This window comes from Euprymna scolopes, chromosome 15 (assembly GCF_053919585.1).
Source record: "Euprymna scolopes isolate OS-2025 chromosome 15, ASM5391958v1, whole genome shotgun sequence".
Classification (NCBI taxonomy): Eukaryota; Metazoa; Mollusca; class Cephalopoda; order Sepiida; family Sepiolidae; genus Euprymna; species Euprymna scolopes.
In genome coordinates, this window is record NC_136496.1 from 87,632,068 (window position 1) to 87,655,698 (window position 23,631).

Genomic DNA, 23,631 nt, shown 5'->3' on the forward strand with positions numbered 1-23,631 from the left:
TCTAAACATTGATCAATCCGTGTAGATTCCTTACATATATATATATATATATATATATATATATCTCCAAGCACTATGTGATATGTAAAATATAGCCTCTTCAAAATGAATTACTTTCTACAAAGTTAGTTTGTTGAACATAGAATATGGCAAGTCTCTCTCTATATATATATATATATATGTTGCGATGTTGTTTGGCTGTGGAAATAATTATATAATCTCTTACATTCTTAAAAATTATATATATATATATATATATATACTGTTATATAAAAGGAATTTGTGTGTGTCTAACTTCATTCCCTATGAATTCAAAAACGGCTGGGATGATTTTTATGAAATTGCACGTAAAGGTACTTTATGTGCCTGGCAGTGTTCTTATATAAGTTTTGTATCGGAATGTCTTCAATAAGTATTAAAAAGTCGATAATCGAAAAAATCCGATTAAAGAAGAAAGTCTTATTTTATACAACCTAAAAACACAAGTGCATTTGAGAAGTTTTAGTATTTCACCGACATAAAGGCCCAATCTATAAAATCAATTGTAGATTCTTTTATAAAACAGGTCCGGATTTAAAATGAATGTTTCCGTTAAAAGCACAATTAAAGCATAATATTTGACTTTAGCATTTTAAACTTTAATTCAAGCTATTATATATAAAAAAATTTTTATAAAATCGATAGTAGCTTCTCTACAGTGCAATGTAGACTATAATATATTGTGAACTAAGTCACTGTGAAAGGCATTTGAGCTTTCTCCAGGTGCACTGCGATGGCTCCCCAACTAGAGCAGGCAATCAATTAATTTGATTGAAAAATTGGCAATTTCACCGATTTCAATGACAATAAAAATATAGAAGTGTGAAATATTTGATCATCATTTAATCCCGAGCAATGTCAGGTCACCTTGCTAATATATATTAAAAGATAAGGAATAAAAGTTACATAGGGTTTTATTGTATCATCTGATCAATAAGAAAAGAAAATAAGAAAAAAAACAAAGAAAAATCTCTGTATGGCATTTCGAAGCTAAATGCTTCTCCTCAGAAGAGGAAAAAAGCCAGCATTATACAGATATCCGAATAAATAAACAAGAACCAGCTTAAGAACATCTATATTAGAAATGAGTAATATATAGAAAAAATAAAATAAAAATAATAGATAAAAAAAACTATAGGTATATATTAGTAAGGAATAAAATAATAGGAACTACTAAAGAAGAATGTGTGTATATATATATATATATATATATATATATATATATATATATATATATATATATTTAAAAGAGTGTAGCCATCAACAATTGTGGGTTTTTTTTAAAGGTTTTCATCATATTTTTATTTTAAAATATTTTTATAACGCGTTTCGAGCTTAGGGTGTGCTCTCTTCAGATATTTTCGTAAAAAGTTTTTCTTTAAAATGGGAGTTTGTAGATATGCCTCCGCTGATATTAAATATGTTTTTCATAGTGGTGCGATGCGTGTGTTCAGTGTTTAGACATTCTGTCTCCAACTGTAAGTTGTTCACTGTGACCGGTCAAAGTTAGTTTCAAAGAGTGTTTTTTAGTCCATATGGTGAAGGTTTTTATGGCTTCTTTAGGGTTCTTTTTAAAGACTTTCTTTCTCCATGTATAGCATACACTCACACACAATCACATACGCATACATATATATTCATGTACATGTACACATGCACACGCACACGTACGCAGGCACACACACATACACACACGTACATACATAGAAATATATGTAGGAGCATACATATATACACATATACATACCCACCTACACACCCACACACGTACTCGCATACATCCACCGCTAACAATTATTTTTATTTTTTTATTTTATATATATATATATATACACACTTTTTTTTTTTTTTTTTTTTTTTCCCCAACCAAAACACGCATGTATATATGCGCTTAATCATTCAAACATACGTACACGCACCCACACACACACAAGTAAGATGGAGAATAGGTAGAAGATATATATACACACACATACACGCACATACACACACATATGTACACACATATATGTATGTGCACATACACTCACAAACATCCACATACTATGTAGGCACATACACATACACACACACATGCACACACACAGACATATGCAGGGGCTCACACATACGCGTATATCCATATTCACACGAACACATTTACCCACTCATACATGTGCATACATATGTATATATATATACATACACACACATACATACGGATGTGTATACACTCATCCACCCATATATATATATATATGGGCACATGCACTCACAATCACACACACACATACATATTCATACATCCCACCTTATGTATATATTGGTTGAAGTTTCCTTTCCAATCCATGCACATATGCATACATGGATTCGGTCACCCAAACATAAGTGCACGTATACATACAAACAAGATGTAGCATAGATAACAGATGATATATAATTATACACACACGCATACACAATCATATGTGTACACCCACGCACACACAAATATACACACGCACACATACATACGTTTAATTTCTAGTTGTTTGTTTAGAGAAATGGTACTGTACTGGGTATGGGCGCGCGCACCCGCGAAAGTGTGCGTGTGCCTTATTGTGCTTTTTTGTTGTTTCGTGTGTGAGGGTGCACACCTACCCAAGCATGCATGCGTGTAAGTGTATTTTGTGTTTTGCCTATTTATGTGTATAATTAGGGAGAGATGTTTAAGGCGGGGTTAAACTTTGTTATGAAATTTTTTTCTTGAGTTAGCAAGTAGAAGTAGTTGTCAGTTTGGAAGATGGGCATTATCTCGAATCTGCCTCCACTGCATGCGTGTATATTTTGTGATACATGTAGGTGTCTATTTTCCGCGATTTTGATGTTGGATCAGTGTAGGGCTACTCTATTACTAAGGTTTTTTGTAGCGCCTATGTAGGATTTATCGCATGCTGGACATTTTATTACATAGATCACGTTTTTTGAGGTGCAATCTAGGTTTTTTTTAATTTTGAATGTTTGTATGGGGTTCGTAAATGTGTATGTGTTTCCCTCTAATATTATGTTGCAGACTCCACATCGTTGTTTGTTGCATTACAAAATCTTCACCATATGGACTAAAAAACACTCTTTGAAACTAACTTTGACCGGTCACAGTGAACAACTTACAGTTGGAGACAGAATGTCTAAACACTGAACACACGCATCGCACCACTATGAAAAACATATTTAATATCAGCGGAGGCATATCTACAAACTCCCATTTTAAAGAAAAACTTTTTACGAAAATATCTGAAGAGAGCACACCCTAAGCTCGAAACGCGTTATAAAAATATTTTAAAATAAAAATATGATGAAAACCTTTAAAAAAAAACCACAATTGTTGATGGCTACACTCTTTTAAATATACATTTTTTCTCTCGTTGGAACTACACAACCATCACTTTAAAAATATATATATATATATATATATATATTATCACAAGTTAGTTGGAAAAAACATGAAAATGTTAGATCATAGGTCATAAAAGACTTAATATTAATTCATTTATTTAAATACTGACGGAGGCCACCTAGCCTTTCCTGGTTATAGAACACTCAATTTTCTGTTGAATATTATATATACTGATTTTAAAAGTTTAAAAAAAAATGTCTTGGGTGCCATCAGCTAAAATCAAAACAAATACATTTAGCACTCTAGGTGTGTTCCCTACTGTTTGAGCTATCAACAGATAAATCAGAAAGATTTTAAATTAAACCACTTCAAGTTATGAATGAATTTGCACATGTACAAAAGTAATAGAAATATGTCGACAAGTTGAAATGAACGTTTTGTATTTCAACTTGCCAACATATTTCTGTACGCATTATTCATCCATTCAAAGAAAACTTTTACTTGTTATAAATCATCTTTGGTGTATGATTACCATTTCCTGTTAATTTCAGTGTCATGTGACCAGTAGATTAAGAGTTTATCGGTTAATCATTTACACACACACATCTACTGTTTTATTTATATAGACTATACATTACTGTCTACTGAGGATATCTGAGTTTCATCCATTTGGTCATTTTGGAATTAGGAAAAACTCTATCCTGTTCTTTCTCCAGGTAGAGTTGTCAGTCTCAATGCTGAAGGTTGATAATAAAAACAATAAATATTATCTATCTCCATTTAGAAAATATGTTATGAAAATATTAGTTTTATTAAAAGTTTTTAATATACTCATTCGTGTTTATCATACAGTGAAATGTTAAGATTGCAATAATTTCAAGTAAAAACACAAAATTATTGTGCTAATCTTACAAATTTTGTATAATTGTATTGGTAAGTCTGTATATTATATTGATTTTTGGTGAACTTTCAGTATGGAAAAGAAATTTTTTTTTTTTTTAATTTAATACAAAAAATAAATTCTTTTTTCTTTGTTTTTTCTTTTTTAATTTTATTTTTCATCTTCCAAATTTCAGAGCTGGTTGTTTGGGAATCAACTTAATCGGAGCCAATCGAGTTGTGATCTTTGATGCTTCCTGGAACCCGTGTCATGACTGTCAAGCAGTTTGCCGGGTGTATCGTTATGGCCAGGAGAAGAATTCTTATATCTATCGATTGATCACAGACAACACTTTAGAAAAGAAGATATATGACAGACAGATTAACAAACAAGGGATGTCCGGTTAGTATAATAATAGTGTTCAATTATTTACCATTGAGAAGTTATCATATTTTTGGAGTTTGTATGCAGATAGAAACATTTGATTGGTTTACAAAAAAGGAATAGGCAGAATGCACATTACTAAGGCAGTAGTTTTTATGATGTCAAATGAGTTTGAATTTCATGTAAAGGATTTTTTATTAACTGGATAGGTGTTGTATAAATTTACAAAAAAGTTAACATAAACATTATATATACAGGTGTCCATAAAGTCCGTGTGTATTAAAAAAAAAATTATAACTTTATTTGCATTATAACAAATTTATTACAAAAATTCAAATAAAGTTATAAATTTTTTTTTTAATGCACACTGACTATATAGACACCCTATATATATATATATATATATATATATATATATATATATATATATACATACATATATATATATATATATATACACACACAGGGTGTCTTTAAAGTCGGTGTGCATTAAAAAAATGACTATTATTAAGTGTTGTTCTTGTTGCATAAAAGAAGGGAAGATGAAACTTCATAACAGCGTTTCTTTTGGTTGTCGTTCAATTCATGAGGCACCCATTTATCAAGTTTTTTTTTCTCTTTAGGGGGGAAAATATGCTTATTCAATTATATTTCACCCTTTATTTATACTAATCCTTTTATTTATGGAGTTCAATGTATGTTAAATATAACTGCAAGGCATATATCAGCTTGACAAGATCTTGCAGTTTTAATATTTTAATTCAGATGAGCATATCTCGGTTCAAACAAAATTCATTGATTGAAATAAGTACCATCAGAATCAACACACTTTTGCCAACACAAAACAAGTGTATTTATGGCAATAACATAGAAATCTTGTATTCTGGTGGCGATGAAGTTGCTAAAAATGTTTTTGATATCGCTTAGGTTTTTGAAGCATTTCTCAGGCAAAAAGTCATTAAAAATGCTTGAAAAAGTGGTAGTTGGTAGGTGAGAGGTCTGGAGAGTATGACAGATGAGGCAGTTTCGTAGCCCAATTCGTGCAACTTTTGCAGGGTCGGTTTAGCAACATGTGGTAAGACATCGTCATGGAGGAGAATTGGGCTCTTTCTATTAACTAATGCTGGGTGTTGTTGTGAAAGTTTCTGATGCAGTTCATCCATTTGTTGACAGTACTTTTCTACCGTAATGGTTTCACCTCCATTCAAAAAACTATTGTCTTGAGACCAGTCGGAGACCACCAAACAGTCAGCATGACCTTCTTTTGGTGCAAAAGTGTTGTGGAGCTTCGTCAGCATCTAACCACTGAGATGAGTATCACCGGTTGTCATAAAGAATCCAATTTTCATTGCAAGTCACAACCCGGTTGAGAAACAGGTTGTTCCTGTTGCGTAAAAGAAGGGAAGATGAAACTTAACAGCATTTTTTTTTTGGTTGTCGTTCAATTCATGAGGCACCCATTTATCAAGTTTTTTTTTGTCTTTCCAATCTCTCTTAAGTGGTTGGAAATCATTGTATACATTATGTCTAATTCAGAAGTAAGTTCTCAAACGGTTGTGCACAGATTGGCTTTGACTAAGGCTCTTAATTGATCATTGTCAACATGCAGTGGCTGACCACCACACTCATCCTTTTCAAGACTCTTGTCGCCACCACAAAATTTCTTAAACCACCATTGTGCTGTTTCTGGGCCAAAAGCTTCATTGATATTGCAAGCTGTTTCAGCAGCTTTTCAGCCTAGCTTGAATTGAAATAAGAAAATTGTGCAAATTTGCTTTTTTTCCATTTTGTATTCAACGTTCTGAAAAGAAGTCATAATTGTTTTAAAACGATTGTAATTTAAATGATTAGAGCAAAAAACGCTCTTTAAAATCTATACATCTATAAAAGTGAAATTGTTTGTCTATGTGTGTGTCTGTGTGTACATTTCCTTACCAAACTACTCAGTTTTCAGTCTACACACTCGAGATTTGACATAAGGGGTATTCAAATTTTTTGGTCAGAAATTTGGTTGTCAAGGGGTCAAAGTTCAACGATTTGACCTTTGAAAACTCTACCAAACTCCTCCACCAATTTTGGATCTAAACACTTAAAATTTTGGATGTAAGTTATTTCGACATGGATCAAATTTCTAAATTTGACTTGAGCCCAAAACAATAAATGTTGAAGGGTCAAAATTGGGGCCAAAGTTTTTAAAAATTTGAACTCTGCAGTGTCTACCAAATTACTCAGCCAATTTTTGGTCTAAACATTTGAAATTTTACATAACATTAGGCAAGGTTTTTAATTGGTTTTTGGCCAAAAGTTTGGCTGCCAAGGGATCAAAGTTCAAAAGATTTGACCTTTGCAGTCTCTAGCAAACTATTCAGCTAATTTTGAGTCTAAACATTTGAAATTTTACATAAAGGGTATTCAGACATACAGCAAGCTTTTTAATCAGTTTTTGGGTGAGAATTTGGCTGCCAAGAGATAAAAGTTGAAAGATTTGACTTTTGCAGACTCTATCAAACTCCTGTGTCGATTTTGAGTCTAAACACTTGAAATTTTAGATGTAGATTACCTGGACATGAGTTAAACTTTTAATATATGTATATATGCACATAAAGTTCTAAACAGTACATAAGGCCCGAGCAAAGTGGGGCTGAACTGCTAGTTATATATAAAGTTAAGATATTATAATGAAAACTTATTTGAAAATATATCATTTGAAATTAAAATTTAAAATTCTGCAAGAACTTTCTTCTCAACCTTATACATAGCAATAATTTTATATAAGTTAAGTAACTTTTGTTTTTATTATAATTTGAAAAAAATAAGAAAATTTTTTTTTTTTTTTTTTTCAAAGCAAATTATTTTTGCTTAAAAAACAATTTATATTTGAAAATTTAAAAAAAACAGATAATGTTATATAATTTTTTATTTAATAATTAAAATCATTTTTTTCTTTTTCCTTTTGTCTTTCTGATACTTTTGTTAAGAAAACTTATTCATAGAAGGAGACTTTAGTGTTTTTTCCTCTTCACTTGATTGGTGGTATTAATCTGAGAAATTATCTTCTCATGGAGAGAGAGAAAAGTCCCTTATAAAGATAAAAATTTGATTGATCAGTTTAATCATGTGACAAAGAGAAAGCTTTGAAGTTGGATTTAAGTTACCAAGTGGCACAATAGGTACATGGGACTGTTCGAGTTACACCAGACTAAAAAAATTATACTTGATACCTCTTTGCTGAATCCCCAACATTATAAAGTGCTGATTTAGGGTAAGTGGAACATTCCCGGGAAAGGATGGGTGCCCTCCCTAATAACTAATTCAACTCCTCATATGTCATTTTATATTTATGTATATATATATATCATATTGTATTAAATTATATTTACATATGTTCTTATTTCTACTTTTTGAATAATTATCTTTTTCTTTTACAGATCGTGTTGTCGATGAATTAAATCCTGAAAACCAATTTACTCGGCAGCAAGTTGATAGCTTACTTCATTATGTCGTAAGTTGATTGCACAACTTTTTATTATTTATTATGAGACATTTCAAGGTTGGAGGCTTATAAACCTCTCGGATAATGGATTCATTTATTATCTGTGGTGTGTGGCCTATTGGTCAAGAATGAATATTGACTTTAAAGAAATATACTTTAATTCAAGAAAAAAACCTCATTTTTCGTATTTTGAAAATGATCTTTTTTGTAGTGCAATATATTTTTTATTATTTTTATTAAAAATCCAATTTTGAATTTGTGTAGAAAGTATTTTTAAATTTATTACAAAAAAATTATTTGTCATGTTATTTGTAATGGAATTGGAATTTATTTTTGTTCCTTAATATCATTTATTTAACCTTTCTGTACATGCTAAAGAATTTCAAAGAATTTTTATTAAAATATCTGAATTTCTCTGAGTGTTTTGGTTGGTTGGTTTTGTTTTACGGCATATCAACCCTTTTTCAGGTTATTTAATGCTGAATCCAGTGATTTTGAAGAACAATTTTTTAATAGAGTATTTTTTTTTTTTTTTTTTTTTTTTTAAGTCGGTTTCTATTTAACCCATAGTTGGGTCCCTCACAGGTACTACCAGTCCAGGTCAGAGTGAACCGGGGAGCAATGGCAATTAAAGGGTGGCCCCACACTCCCCAAAGCCCGCAAGCTGGGGCCTCACCATCAGATAGAGTTTAAGGTCATATCCAGGACCGAGTGTTTTGGAGAGCAGACATAGTTGCATGTAGACACTAGTGATTGATTAGAGAAAATTTCATGTATATTTTATTTAGGGAAGAAGAAACCAGAAATTAAACATATTTGATTTAAATTACAGTAATCTATTACAGTAATCAACATTTATTTAAAAATAAATAAAAACTGCTGAAAATGGAAGCCCTTTCATATGCACACATGCATAGGAGAGGGTTTTCTGATGTGATTTTTTTTTTTTTTTTTTTTTTTTTTTTTTCGATGGATTTATTTCTTGACAGGAGAGACGTTTGTGTAATAGAAAAATAATCCAAAAAGAAATTGTTCATAGAGAAAAGAAAAAAAATTAAATTGTGAATATTAAGTTTAGTTGTCCCAAGCAAAGATTAGTTACAAGAAACCTTCTCAACCACTGATTGCCATGGCTAATAATACACTGTCTGAAAGTACTTCCCTCAAGCTCCTAGGGTTAACATTCACAGACAACATGAATTGGAACAAATACATTGAGGCAGTTGCTAGGGCTGCTGTGAGGAAGGTGGGCTCTCTCTACTGTACTATCCTGTATCTCTACAAGGCCACGGTTCACCCATGCATGGAGTATTGTTGCCACATCTGGACTGGCATTCGCTCACTCCTGGACAGGGTTCAAGAAAGAGTCGCCAACCTGGTAGGTCCTGAACTATCGACTAAACTCCAAACTCTGTCCCATCACCGAAATGTGGAATTCTTGAGCCTGTTTTATAAGTATTTCAATTGCAAGTGCTCTTACTAACTCCAAGCACTCATATCCCCTCGACGACATTATCTTTGATAAACCCGACAAGCAGCAAAATCCCACCCCTACACTGTAGAGATCGCCAAATACCTTAAAGCCTTCTATTCAAATAGCTTTTTCCCTTGGACTTATGTGCTTTGGAATTCCCTCCCGGGCTCCTGCTTCTTTGACTGTACTGATATGCAGAAATTCAAGTATAATGTGAACAGACATTTCACTGCCCAACTCCCTAAACAGTATCTCTGCAAATCTGGTCTCAAATGGTAGCTCCTCGCAAATAAGTGGCTCTGTGCCCTGTTTGGAGTAAAACGTCAATTTAAAAAAAAAAGAAGTAGTGTCCAGTCATGGAAACATTAAATGGTAAAGTATTCCAGGTAAAGAATATTAAAATTACTCGGTCAGGGTTAGCAGTTGTTCTCTTCTTGTCAAGACGAAAAGCTATGAGCGAAAAAATCTAAGAGATTAAGTATATTTTATACTGCGATACTGGTACCTGATTGGGTTGTTCTTATCACTTCTTGCTATACATATAATTGTCAAGATGTTTGTGATCACCCCCAGTAAAATTTATATTTCACTGTATGAGTTATTAATAAAGAACCAAAAAGAGATAGCAATTGAAAATTATCCAATTGTAAATGCTAAATGTAGTTGTCTAAAGCAAAATTTAGCAGTCTCAATCTAGCGAGAGGAGCTTTGAATTTTTAAGAATTCCAAGTAGTATTAAATAAGTCAGGGTCAGTAGTGATTCTCCTATTGTGTTAAGGTGAAAAGCTATGATTGAAAAATTCAAAGAGATTAGTATATTTTATAGAGCAATTCTGATTTTTTATTTTTTTATTATTATTATTATTCCTGTCTCTAAATAAAATCATCCAAACCTTTGTGATCATACCCAGTACAATTATGGAAAAAATATTGAAAAATTATTCCAATGTATACAAAATAAAATTCTATTTTTTGATCATCTGTCATCTATTCAATAATGCTTTTTTTGTTTTGTTTTGTTTTTTTCTTCATATCTGTTAACTAAACATATTCAAACACCACATTTCAGTGAACTTATTTTGTTCTAAAAAAAACACCATGAATATATTTTTTTAAGAATGAAAGAAAATATTTGGATTCTCATAACTAGCTTTATTAATGAATGTGTTTTTGTTTTTAAGGATCAAGATCTTCCTGAAGTTTCTTTGGATGGTCTTGAATTATGTACGGATCCTGTGATGAAAAATGTACTTACTGCAAATAGCAAATGGCTGACTAAGGTAAGTCACCAGTTTTCTTGTGCCAAATAAACTCTTTATTGATTTTCATCATCTCAAGATGATTTTTTAATATAAATAGTTAACTAATGATTCTAGATGGGGAAGGAAGTGGGTATAAAATAGTAGGACGATTTTGAAAAAGTCTATGTTTACTATCTATTACGATTTAAGAGAAGACTGCACTTTCAATATGTGATCTATTGAAGATTTTTAATCCAATGCGTGATCTACAAAGTTGTATATATTTTAATGTGGGATCTACTTATTCACCAAAGGTTAGCATTAGTTGGTTAGAGCTAATGAATAGATCACATATTGCAAGATCACTGAGCAAAGAAAAGACGGGGGGGGGGGTTATGTCCAGAATTTGCTTGATATTTAAAAAAAAAAAAAAAAATAAAACTTCTTTCTGATGCATGTACCTGTGATGAAACAGAAATCAAATATGAAAGTGCGATCCACTTTCGACAACTAGATTGAAGCTCAATAAATTGTTCTGCAAGTATGTCATAAAAATTCAGGGCTTGTCCAGAACTCACTTACCCCATGAAAAAAAAACAAGAACAAAAATAAAGTTTATGTGCCCGTGACTGAAAGAGGATATCAGATATGCAACACCATCTTGAAAACAAAGGGATATAACTCCAATTGCGATTTTAGAAAGCTATTCTTAATATGGGAAATGGAGGTCATTGGAAATACTCAAATTTCCTTAAAAAAAAGTGGTACTCTTGCATATTTTGACCCGAATTCTCGTGAATTCCTGTCAAGCATGGATCGGGCGAGACCGGCAATCATTTGTGTCAGCCAAGGAGAGTTGTTCAAATGTTGAAACGCTAACTCGACTTTTTATTTTATTTATTTAATTTTTTTTTTTTTTGTTGTGTTTTTAGTAATTTTTAAGGTGATATTCAGGGGGTGGGGGGGGACTTTTTATTTTGTGATTAGTTATTTATTATTTATTTATTTTTTAATTGAATTTTTGGGAGTTTAATTAGCCCTATGAAAAAGCGCTAAATGGAAGCAGACGACATTCGAATTGGAAAAAAGTGACTAAACCAACAAAAAAAAAATAAAAACTGACAAATATATTTTTAAACTTACCAAACAGAAAAATGACAGGCAAGAAAATAAATCTATACATGTTAGAAAAAGAAATGAAAACATCGATGCAGACAATCTCATATTGTCAGGAGAAGAAATTGCTGTCCCCCAAAAAATGAGGTGCAACAATTGTAAGCACAAATGTTTACTTTAAAAAAGATCGTGTGTAAAGGATGGTTTCTCCTGGAGATGTACAAATGGACAGTGCCACCAAAAGAACTTGACTGAACAACAATTCTTGAAAATAAAAAATTAAAAAAAAACAAGAAAAAAAACACTGTTACAAAAAAGAAAAGAAAACAAAAAAAAACTTGTACTTACACCTAACAATTCTTTTCTTGGAGAAAAAAGCAAACAAACTTTCTGTTGATAAATAATTTGCAAAAAAATAAAAAAAATAAATAAATACTAAAATGAAATAAGCATATTTTCATTTTTCAAAGTAAGTTTTTTTTTTTTCTTTTTTTTGTTACTTTTGATTAATTGTATTTTTTCCGGTTTGTTTTGTTTTTTTTTCATTAGTCCGCGTCTGTTACGACGCTCGGTTGACACTGATAATTGCCAGTCTCGCCCAATCCATGCTTGACGGGAATTCATGAGAATTCGGGTCAAATTATGCAAAGAGTACCCAATAAGTTTCTTTATAAAAATATGCAATGTTTTCATTTCAGCACTGGTATGTATATCATACAGATTTTTCTTTATTTTTGTTGGGGGGGGGGGTGTTAAACAAGCGCCAAAAATTTCAATATTTTCTTGAAGTTTTTTGTTTAGTGAAATTTCCATTAATTATATTTTTTGCTTTTACAGTTAAAATAAACTGACCAGCTTCATACAAGTTTTTTTTCTTTTTCATTTTTTTTTTTTCAGAAACCTTTCACGCATGAATCATTGTTACTTGATCAGAAAAACCTTCGCCTCACTAAGAAGGAGAAACAACTCGCTAAGCAAGGTTATGTTATGGAGAAGAAGATGAATCTGAATTACAACCGACAGTCTTACTCTGTGTATTATTCGAAACCAGGCCAAGCAACATATTATGCAACACCGAATGCACCATGGTAACAATTTCTTTTTCTTCTACCTTTTGTTTACCCTTTCCTTTCTTTAAATGTGACCATTGCAATCAGTGTAATTCGAATTTAGTGCACATAAATTGATGCTAATCGCAAAGCATACATAACTTTTGGCAATCAAAAAAATTTTCAGTGTTTACTCCGCATTGCTCGAGGGCAAAACCTCTACCTCTATGCCTCTCTCTATCCATCTTTCCCCCAACCACCTCTTTCTCCTCTACCCAGCCTATTCCTCACTAGCTGGACATGCCCACAGATAACTCTCCTTTATATCATAGAAATGAGTCAGCATATTCTTTCAAAATTAGTACATAATAACACTGAAAAATCAACAAAACCTGACCAGTTGACCCTCAGAGAATGAATAATTTTTTTGATGTTATTCATCCAGGGCAAGAAAATGCCAACTTTCTGGGTGTTTGTTTTGTAGTTTTGAATTTTAGCTGGACATACAAACATACACCAAGACATTTGCCCTTTATATAATAGAAGAAGAGTGGTGACAAGTGAAAATTCTGTGTGTTATATGTACATACAAACAAAAATAAGAGTTCTTTGTTATAACAGTGAAATTTGAAAAATTGAAAAATCGAAATATTGAATTTCAAGTACAACCAATGATATCTACTGAATTATCATGTCACAGTAATGAAAATATTCCAAAATTATGAAGAATAAGGTAGAAAATTAATTATTAAAGAAAACAGTTTTTAAAGATATTTGCAAGTTCTGTTTATATAAACTGAATAGCGTGCATACTAGCAGGGGAGGTAATTGATTTCTGAAAACTTGAGAAATTAGTTATTTTGCTTGTGTTTACGTCATACGATACCAGCAAACATGGCCAAATCGTTTTTGTTGAATCCTGGAAATACTTGTTTTTATTTGATATTCCAATCATATTAAACTAATTGCAACATAAGTTAAATAAATAACATTGTTTTTTGGTTGAAATTGACATAATGCGTAAGTAGTTATCATTGTTTTTTATTTAATAAAAATTCAATTTTCATGGCAAGTGCTCATCTGAGCTCCAATCTATAGCCCCCCCCCTTGCCAGACTTTCACGAGAAACATTTGTCCAGCTGAAAACACTATCAATAACTTCCCCCACTCTTTATCTGTGCCTAAACGTAGATTCCATGAACAAAAGCCTCTTTCTTAGAACTGCTCACCTGTAGAACTGTCTTCCGTTTGCTTGCTTTCCAGCTGACTATTTTATTTTATTAAAATTAATTTTTTTCCATTTGCATCTTCTCATCCTTGTTTTGTGCCATTAATCCGATGCTTTGATAATAATTCCCAAGGATAAGTCTACATGATGTATATCTAATGTTTTCTTTTCTTTTTAAGATTAAAACAAAAACAAAAAAATTCTTTTTAAATTGGAATTCACTTTACTTTTCAGGCCTAACAATTTCCAACCAGGTGAACGACCTATAGCCAGTGTGAAGCCGATCATATCTACACCTGTGCCGATGGCTCTGCCTCATGTGAACTTTCCACTTAACCAAATGCTGAGATCCACCTTGCCAGGTCAGCAGGTGAAAGTTGTACGACCTGGAGTATCGGTGCATCAAATTGTCACGACAACTGGTAAGAATTTGGTTTTATTGCCGTTTTTTTTTTTTTTTCAAAAGTTTCATATTTTAAATGGAGGATTTGTTTATTCTGTTTTCGGAGAAAACCATTATTATGGATTTTGCTGAGTAATAGTTACCAATTGTAAGTAGTATCAGTATCATCATTATCAGGAGTATTATCTTAAGAGAGGTTTTAATTGATTTATTTTTGCTTATTTTTTTTATTATTATTCCATTTTCACTCCAAATAAGGCACAGTCCCACTTTGATATAGGGGGCTACTATCGGGGACATAAGTTGCAGAGAAACTATGTAGGGAGTTGAGCAGCAAGATGTCTGTTCACATTACACTTGAACTTCTGCAAAGCAGTGTAGTTGGGAAAACAGGAACCTAGAAATGGAGTTCCAGAGTTTAGCAGTTCTGGGGAAGAAACTATTAGAGTAGAAGGCCTTCATACATCTAGGGATCTCTACTTTGTAGGGCTGGGATTTTGCTTATTGTCGGGTTTGTGCGGGGGGGGGGTATTTATGTGGAGGAGGGGAGGGGCACAAGGGCTTGTAGTTCATCAGAGCATCCACCATTAAATTGGTAATGTAGAAATATGGTTTTATGGACTTTGAACGAACCAAGAATTACATTTATATATATATATATATATATATATTTATATAAATGTCTGTATGTGTCTGTGTCTGTGCGTCTGTGTGTCTATGTACATTTTCCTACGCAATAACTGTGTCAATTTTCACACTTTTAATGTATCTGTTCTAACTCCTGTTCCCTGTGAATGTTAAGCCGAGGCATTTGAAAGAAGTACTTTCGGGTAATGTATTTTTAGCCATAGCTATTCATGGTTGAAAAGGTTTCTTGTAATTATTGAAGGAAACAAGCTTAGTCTTGGCAACATTAAATGTAACTGTCCATTTTAGTCCCCATTCCACCACAGATTGGAATCTTCCTCTAGTCTTTCTGCCATTTCCATAGATATGTGTTCATTTGTTTCCTCTCGTGTCTGTTATAGAACATGGTGTCATCAGCAAATATACTCATCTCAGAGACAATTTCATCAGGGAAATCATTTATGAATATTAGGAATAATAAAGGTCCAAGGATAGACCCATGAGGTACACTCACATTTATATCATATTGTTTGGATATACGACCGTCAAGAACAACCTGGATTCTTCTCTTATTTAAGAAGGATTTAATTATGTTAAGTATTCATCCAGTGGTACCATATGATCTGATTTTCCTGAGAAGACCATCGTGCCATACCCTGTCAAAAGCCTTAGATATATTTAGGGCTACTGCTCTACCCTCCCCTGCTTTGTCCAGTGTATGGTGTATACATTCAGAGATTAGTTAAGATATCTGCTGTGGAATGGGCTTGTTGGTCAGTTAGAAGTTTAGCAGCTGTAAGGTGATGGGCTAGAGCTTGGTTAATTATGGACTCAAATATTTTGGCGAAAAGCGGGAGGAGACTAATGGAGCAATAATTTAATGGGTCAGATTTTTGCCAGAATTCTTGTAAACTAGTACCACAGAAGTAGTTTTCCAGCAGTCAGGAAAGCAAAATTTGTTAAGGTATTTGTTGTAAAGTTTGGAGAGAATTGGAACAACCTCAGCGGAGCATTTTTTTAATAACATTGCCAGGATGAGATTGGATCCACATGCTTTTGAGGTGTCTAAGTTTTTTATGATATCATACACCTGAGAAGGGGTGATTCTTAGATCAACCAGTATGGCATCGGTCCGCAAAGGAAAGTCAGGGTGGGAGTGGTTTGCTGGGTCCAATGTGGAGTTTAAGGCAACTGACTGGCAAGCACGTTAACCTTCTCGGTTGCTGTGCAAACAATCTCATGATTGTTGGATAATGGAGGACTTGTTGATTGCTCATTATTCACAACACTGTTGTAGATTTTCCAAAAATCACGGGTTCCTAATTTCTGTGCTTCAGTGCGTTTTCTGGTGCTTTCAATATGTTCTTTCTTAGCTGTCACTATTTCTTTCTTACAATTACTTCTAGCTTCTATATACTTTTGTCTGTTTGTACTGGACTTATGTTGGTTAAATCTGCGGTATGCATGCTGCATTTGTGCAATGGCAGCTGCACAAGTAGAAGTAAACCATTAGGGAGAGTGGGGTTTGCTATAGAATTTCCGCATGGGAACATGTGCTTCAATTGCCGTTTTGAACCATTCAGTGGTCTCATTAGCGCACTGTTCAGCAGGAAGTGAAAAAATATTTCCCCATAGGGCATTTCTGATGAGATCCCTGATGTTTAAATGATAATTTTAAATCTAACATAAGCCATTATGCTGTTGATGTATTGCATTATTACATGGACTTCATTTCTGTTCTGGTTTATTAATAATGATTAATTTCAAATTAAATCTTTCTTTGTTTTTTATGTTTTTTTTTTTGTTTTTTTTTTTACCTTTTTTTTTGTTTTTTTTTTTTACTTATGATATACTTTAAAACTTTGATAAAATGATAAGTTCATGAGGAGAATTCTTATAAGAAATTTTACAAAAAGGTAATATGATAAGGAATAAAATCGATCTCTCAGAAACGTGTGTACATGTTGAGGACATGTTAGAATACATATTTTCGGAAATTATAATGAATATTATCCTATTAATAGAAAGTTAATTTTGTTGTTTTTATTAGCGATAGAGGCAATAGTAGAGAGTTTTCCTCCTTGCATTACATCATCCCATCATTCATATTTATATATATATATATATATATATATATATATATATATGTTGGTGTACATAAGTTAACCATGGATGTATGTTTCTTTCTAACTAGCATTCATCAGCATGCTTTGATTTTGGCAAGGATCAAATCTACAACTATATTCTCTGTAATTTGGCCTTTTAACACTTGGCTATGAAGCTTGCCTGAATTATGCATGGTTTTTATTGCTTTAAACATAAGTTAATTTTGTTGTTTTTATTAGCAATAGAAACAGCATGCGAACACCACTTTTGTATTCAAATTCAGTTAACTCCGGGATAAAAAGTTTTAGGTGCTTATCCAGAATTCACCCTTCTATAAAAAACAAAAAAAAGAAAACGAAAAATCTGTATGATGATCGTACCCTTGATGGGATGATAATATCATACACTAAAAATCACATAAATTAATCAAATAGTTTTGTTTTTAAATATAAAAATCAAATTTTTTGTGGCTCAACGAACAGTGACATTATCGCAACGCCCTCTTCAAAGCAAGGGAAATAACTACTACTAAGGCAAAAAATTTTTTTTAGAAAAAACATTTTTAACATGGAGATATTGGAAAGATTCAAATTTTTTAAAAAATACTTGATCAGTTTAATTCATTTTTATTCCGTACATATGTCATGCAGATTTTTCTTTAATTTTGTTTTTTAATACAAGAAGAATTTTTTTTAAAATTAATATATGCATATATCTCTATTACATAAAAGGAAATTTGTGTGCGAGTTAGTTTCCTATGGACTCCTAAATGGCTGGGCCGATTTTTCAAAAAATTTCACACAAATGTACTTTTATGTGTGTGGCAGTGTTCTTAGATAGGTTTTGTATCAGAATGTCTTTGATACATATCAATAATCGAAAAAATCTGATGAAAGGAGAAACATGCGATTTTAACACCTTAAAGTTAACGCCTTATATAACCTAACATCACAAGTGCATTTGAGAAGTTTGATTACAACACAAGCAGAAAGGCCTGGCATATAAAATCAACAGTAGGTTCTTTGAGATGATAGGAGCGCATTTGAAATGAATGTTTCTGTCTAGAGTACAATTGAACCATGATACTTGACTTTTGCATTTTAAACTTTAATTCAAGCCATTATAAAAAAAAATTGTATAAAATCAACAGTAGGTTCTCTACAGTGCAATGTAAACTACAATGTATTGTGGACTAAGTCACTGTAGGGAGACATGTGAAACTTCCTCCCAGTGCATGGTGGTGATTCCCCAACTAGAGCATGCAATTAATCAATTTGATTGAAAAAATGGGCGATTTCAATAATTTCAATGGCAATAAAATATGGGAGTGTGACACATTTTTTGATCCTTATTCAATTCCAGGCGATGTCGGGTCTGTCTGCTAGTAATGATATGTAATATTTATATTTTATAGCTCTTTTATTAATTACTCCTTAAAGTTTGTTTTCTTAAGGCAAAGTCTTTGTGGAAGCCATGTGTTGAACATGTTGTTTCCATACATAATGATCATTGTGTCTTACATCTATTCATTTTTTATTTCTTTCAGATATTATGCTTCCTGGCTCCAACAATAATTCTTCCTACCCAGACGTCATCCCCGCTGGTCAGCAGATCCATGTAATAAAAACGCCACGTGGTGTCTATATTCGTACGAATAAAGGCAAGATTTTTGCTGTCCGTTCCAAACCTGTCAACCCAGCAGCTACATCGACATCAACATCTACATCTACCATGTCCGACTTGTTGCTACCATCCCCAAGTACAACTTCTATTGCGGTTGGAACTAACACTGGCAACAGTGCTGCTCCTACCAAAAGTCCGACTATTATAACGGTTACCCCAAATAGTATTACTACTAATACAGCATCTAACAGTAAGTTTTGACTCTTGTGTAATTTGTCATTTGTTTAAATTATCTTAATACTAGCACACACGTTGATTGCTTTCATAAAAATAGGTTTTAACTACTTGTTAAACAGTAAAGTAAAATTATGGTTGTAAGGCAGACAACTCTTATTATATTCCCTGATTTAAGATAGGGATTATTCCCCTTTATTATGTTTTAGATATGGTTTCAAACTGTTTACAAATGTGTCACATGATCTTTTTTTTTTTTATATGAAAATATAAGTTTTTATTTATCATCAAGGAATAAAAAGGGTTGCTTTGCTTTTAGTGTTTATATTTGTATTCTGAGTTATTCCTTTGGCTGTTTTGTTTAATTCATTTTATGTCATTATGTGTGACTAAGGACTTACGGCGATTACTAGGGGTAGGTATGTATTGATTAAATTTTGTTTTCTCAGAATAGTCTGAATTTATTGGGACATTGTTAAAGAAAGATGAATTTTGGTTGAAACTTTTCATATCAGTCTAGAGATACTACTTGAGACTGGGGGGATTATTCGTTTTATAATTGTTGTTAGTGGTTAGATTGTTTATGAACATAGAACAATGGCAAGTTGAATTTATGATAGAGGCTGTTAGGATTCGTAGTTGAGAGAATATTGAGGAAGTTAAATATTCTTTTCTCAGGATCAGTGGTAATGGAAAAACCAAAGTTCTAAAAAGAAAGCAAGTAATTTCTTAATAAGCTTAATTGTATACTCTTAGTGTATCTCTGATAATGAGAAGGAAGTCCTCTCTATATAATCCTTGGATGCTTAAAAGTATCAAAGGATTATAGATGACTTCTTTCTTATTCGTGCTCCAACTTTTTCAATAGATGTAAACCTACTAATTTTGTTTTATTCATAAAACTAGCCAATTCGCTAGCCAGGGGGTTGTTTGAAATTAGGCGTACCTCCACAATAGACATAAACACAAAACAAAGTTTTTTGTACGTGTAAATAATACGTAACAGGAATGAATGATTTGAAACAATGTTTATTTTCCAGTGAAAACACTGACAGCATGGAGGGGGTCACGGAAGTGTGGATGTGTGTGTGTGTGTGCAGAATGACGGAGATAATGTGTCTGCTTTCCTCCCCTGTGGTCACTGCTTCTCTTCTTTGTTGTTATCTGGCTGTGTCTATTTTATTGGAACTGAACATTCCTCCACACATTATTTGAAATGTCAGTCAGTCCCACTGACCTATCCCTGAGGATTCTACATCCTCTATTTTGAATTTCTTTAATGTTATTCCCAGGCATTTGGATCCAGGATTGCTTTACCTAGGATCTGACCGACTTTCCTTTGCAAGCCCAGACAGCCACACTGTCATGTAATTTTGGCAGAATCTGAGGTGCTCGTAAGAATATAGAAATTGTTAGGGTGTCTTTCCTTGTCCAGAGTTTATTATCAAAAAGCAAAAAGGATCTCTTAGGTTGTAAGATTAGTTTAATTTCTAAATCGGTGAATTATCTTTTGCTAAAATTAGTGTCATGTTTATAAGGATTGAGGATATCAATTGATAGTAATTATTAATATCAAAAGTTATAAAATTCAATTTTAGTTTTTCTTTAAGATTGAATAACTGAATCAGAGCATTCACAAAGTGCGAGACTCACCTTTTTCTTTATAAGATAATTCTATTCAGGATTTTTTTTTTTATTTACCAATCCTAACTCAGAGATAGACAGACAAATCAATCTAATAGAGGGTATGTCCTAGAAGTTGGATTTGTAATCTTGAGATGCCTGTGGTAAAAGTTTCAGTGTAATTGTGAATATTGATAGATTTTAGTAAATTTTTAGCCTCTTTATTTATATCATTTAGTGTATGAGGTGGAGCAATTTTATAAGATTTCTTAAGTTTCTTTTATGTCATGTAATCCAATTTATAAAAACTTTTTTTCTTATCTTCAGAATATTGCTGGATGTTTTTTTTTTTTTGTTTTGTTTTTTTCTCGAACATTACAATTTTCAAAGTTTTCAATTTTTATGCTAACTGGAAATTCTATACTTTTATTTTGTTATTTTCCTTTGATTTAAAAAAAAAAAAAAAAAATTTTTAATAAGGAAATAATCTTTTATATGCTGTATTCTTTGTTTTTTTAACAATAAATTTTGTAAATGTTAATTTGCATGGTTTAATTCCCGTCATATATATATATATATATATATATATATATATATATATATATATATATATATATATATTTTCAGTTTGCCTTCCTCAAGTGTTAAATACCTTGAAAGGAACAATAAATTCAATAACTTTTTATTCTAAGCATTATAATTTCTCTAAGTTTACATGCTATATAGATAGGAATACAAGTTGGGAGACAAGAGTATTACTATATGAATGCAATTATTTCTTTTTCAGGTACTTCTGGAACCGCAAAACTGACATTCCTGGATAAACGATCAAGCGGCCAGGTAACATCTACCAACAACACAGTCACCACTACTACGACCATCACTACTGCCAACAATAACAATTCTACAGTTGCGATTAACACCATTACTAACAGCAGCAGTAATAGCAGCAGCAGCAGCAGCAGTAATGCTGCTAGCGGGGTTAACAATTCGGCCTATCCAGAATACCTGAACTACCTGCGCTCCCTGAAGCAATCATTCCAGCCAAATTATCAGCTGCTCACTAACAACATTGGTGGTGCTGGCAACAGTGGCGCCAATTTTGGCAACCATCACCTCTCATCCCACAACCCCTATCTCTCCCCGTCGTCGTCATCATCATCTCGCCAGCTTGGTTCCCAGCCCCTGCCAGCCCAGCCACCACACCCACCCAAGCCCCTCTCCATACAAAAGGACAATGACATCTACATCATCAGTGATGATGAGGGCAAGGTAGATAGTGAGCCGGACATAGTTGGTAGTAGCAACAGTGGAGTGGCTGCTGTTCCTGGCGGCAGCAGTAACAGCAACAATAACAACAGCAACAACAATAGACTCACCTCCCTCCTGCCTCAGACCTCACCTTCATTAGAACTTTCTGCTCTGATTGGAGACTCCTCCTCCCTTCAGAGCAGCGGTAGCAGTGGCCCAGCATCACAGTCGTCTTTTAGTTGTAACTCATTACCCAACATATCATCATCTCCCCTCAGTCAGGTCCTGCAGTCCAATAGTGGCACAACCGTCAACTCCACTAGTTGTAATCCGAATGCTGAGCCTCCAAATCGTTCGACATACTCATCAGTTCCGCAAGCACCCCCACTTCATCATCATCAGCAGCAGCAACCGCTTCAGCCGTCACTCCCTGCTAGTATCACCAACTCTGGTTTGTCCACTCCACCTAGCAACCTCAGTATGTCACCCCCACATTTTGGTTCATCCCTCTCCACTCTCCCACCACCGCAGCAGCAGCAGCAAAGTCTTTACAACATGCCCAACTATAACTACAGTTATATGCTACCTCAAACAATGATGATGCCCAACAGTGGGAGTTCATCAACTGGCAATTCAGGCTACCATCCTCTTCAGTCCTTATTGAAGAATAACCATCCGGGAACCACGCCCTCAGGGACCAATTTACAAGTCAGCAGCAACACCACAGACCCAAGCCTGTCTTCTTTGCAACAGGTTCACCCGTCAAACACATTGCTTTCAACCCCGGATCATCAGCGCCCTCATTCACCACCCTCTCTCTACCAGCAGCTCACAGAGCAAAATGATTTAGCCAATCAACAAGCCAGTATTGGTCTTGGGCCATCACCCATCTTGACACTTCCTAGCCTTTCAATGAGTTCTGATCTTAATCACCCAACATCCAGTCAGATCTAGTTTGACGACAGTTTTAATCCTCCATATGCATAGGCACCGTTTTTTTTTTTTTCTATTATAAATTCACTTTATTATCTCTTATGTAAAGTTTAAAAACCAAATAATAACAATAAAATCTCCTTCTTGTTCCAACATTGATTTTTACATTATATAAAATGGGGTTCTTTGCTTAACCAAAAATATTACCAAAAAAATTAAAAAAAAAAAAAAAAAAAAAAATATCTTGTATGTTTATTATTTCTCTGGATGCAGGGAAGCAATAAAGAATTCTTGTAGGTATTTTTTTTCTTTTTTAAACGAAACTAAATATCTACATGAAAATTATTGATACAAATAAAAGTATATGGACATATTGAGAGGGGAGGGGGTGTTCTGTATCTTATTTTCTTCTCAATCTTGAAAGAAAAAGAAAAGAACAAAATTTAAAAAGAAAAAAATTTGAATGCTGTAAAAAAACAAAAAAAAACTGTGTTTGTGGGTGCTTAATTAAGTTTTATTATCTTTCATTTTTTTTATAATTATTATTTAAATTTATTATTCTTATTTATTTT

General features: G+C 33.0%; 1 protein-coding gene across 2 annotated transcripts in view; it reads left to right on the top strand.

Moving 5' to 3' along the window:
- LOC145293953 (uncharacterized) overlaps nucleotides 1–23,299 on the top strand; it is a 225,614-nt gene extending 202,315 nt beyond the window's left edge. For both annotated transcript variants that reach the window (XM_080140820.1, XM_080140819.1), the window contains exons 16-22: nucleotides 4,471–4,676; nucleotides 8,087–8,160; nucleotides 10,807–10,905; nucleotides 12,880–13,070; nucleotides 14,494–14,681; nucleotides 18,942–19,268; nucleotides 21,663–23,299. In XM_080140820.1, the coding sequence (XP_079996946.1) occupies nucleotides 4,471–4,676; nucleotides 8,087–8,160; nucleotides 10,807–10,905; nucleotides 12,880–13,070; nucleotides 14,494–14,681; nucleotides 18,942–19,268; nucleotides 21,663–23,080 (2,503 nt within the window). In that variant the 3' untranslated portion in view covers nucleotides 23,081–23,299. The remainder of the gene's footprint in view (nucleotides 1–4,470; nucleotides 4,677–8,086; nucleotides 8,161–10,806; nucleotides 10,906–12,879; nucleotides 13,071–14,493; nucleotides 14,682–18,941; nucleotides 19,269–21,662) is intronic.
- Nucleotides 23,300–23,631: the final 332 nt, after the last annotated feature.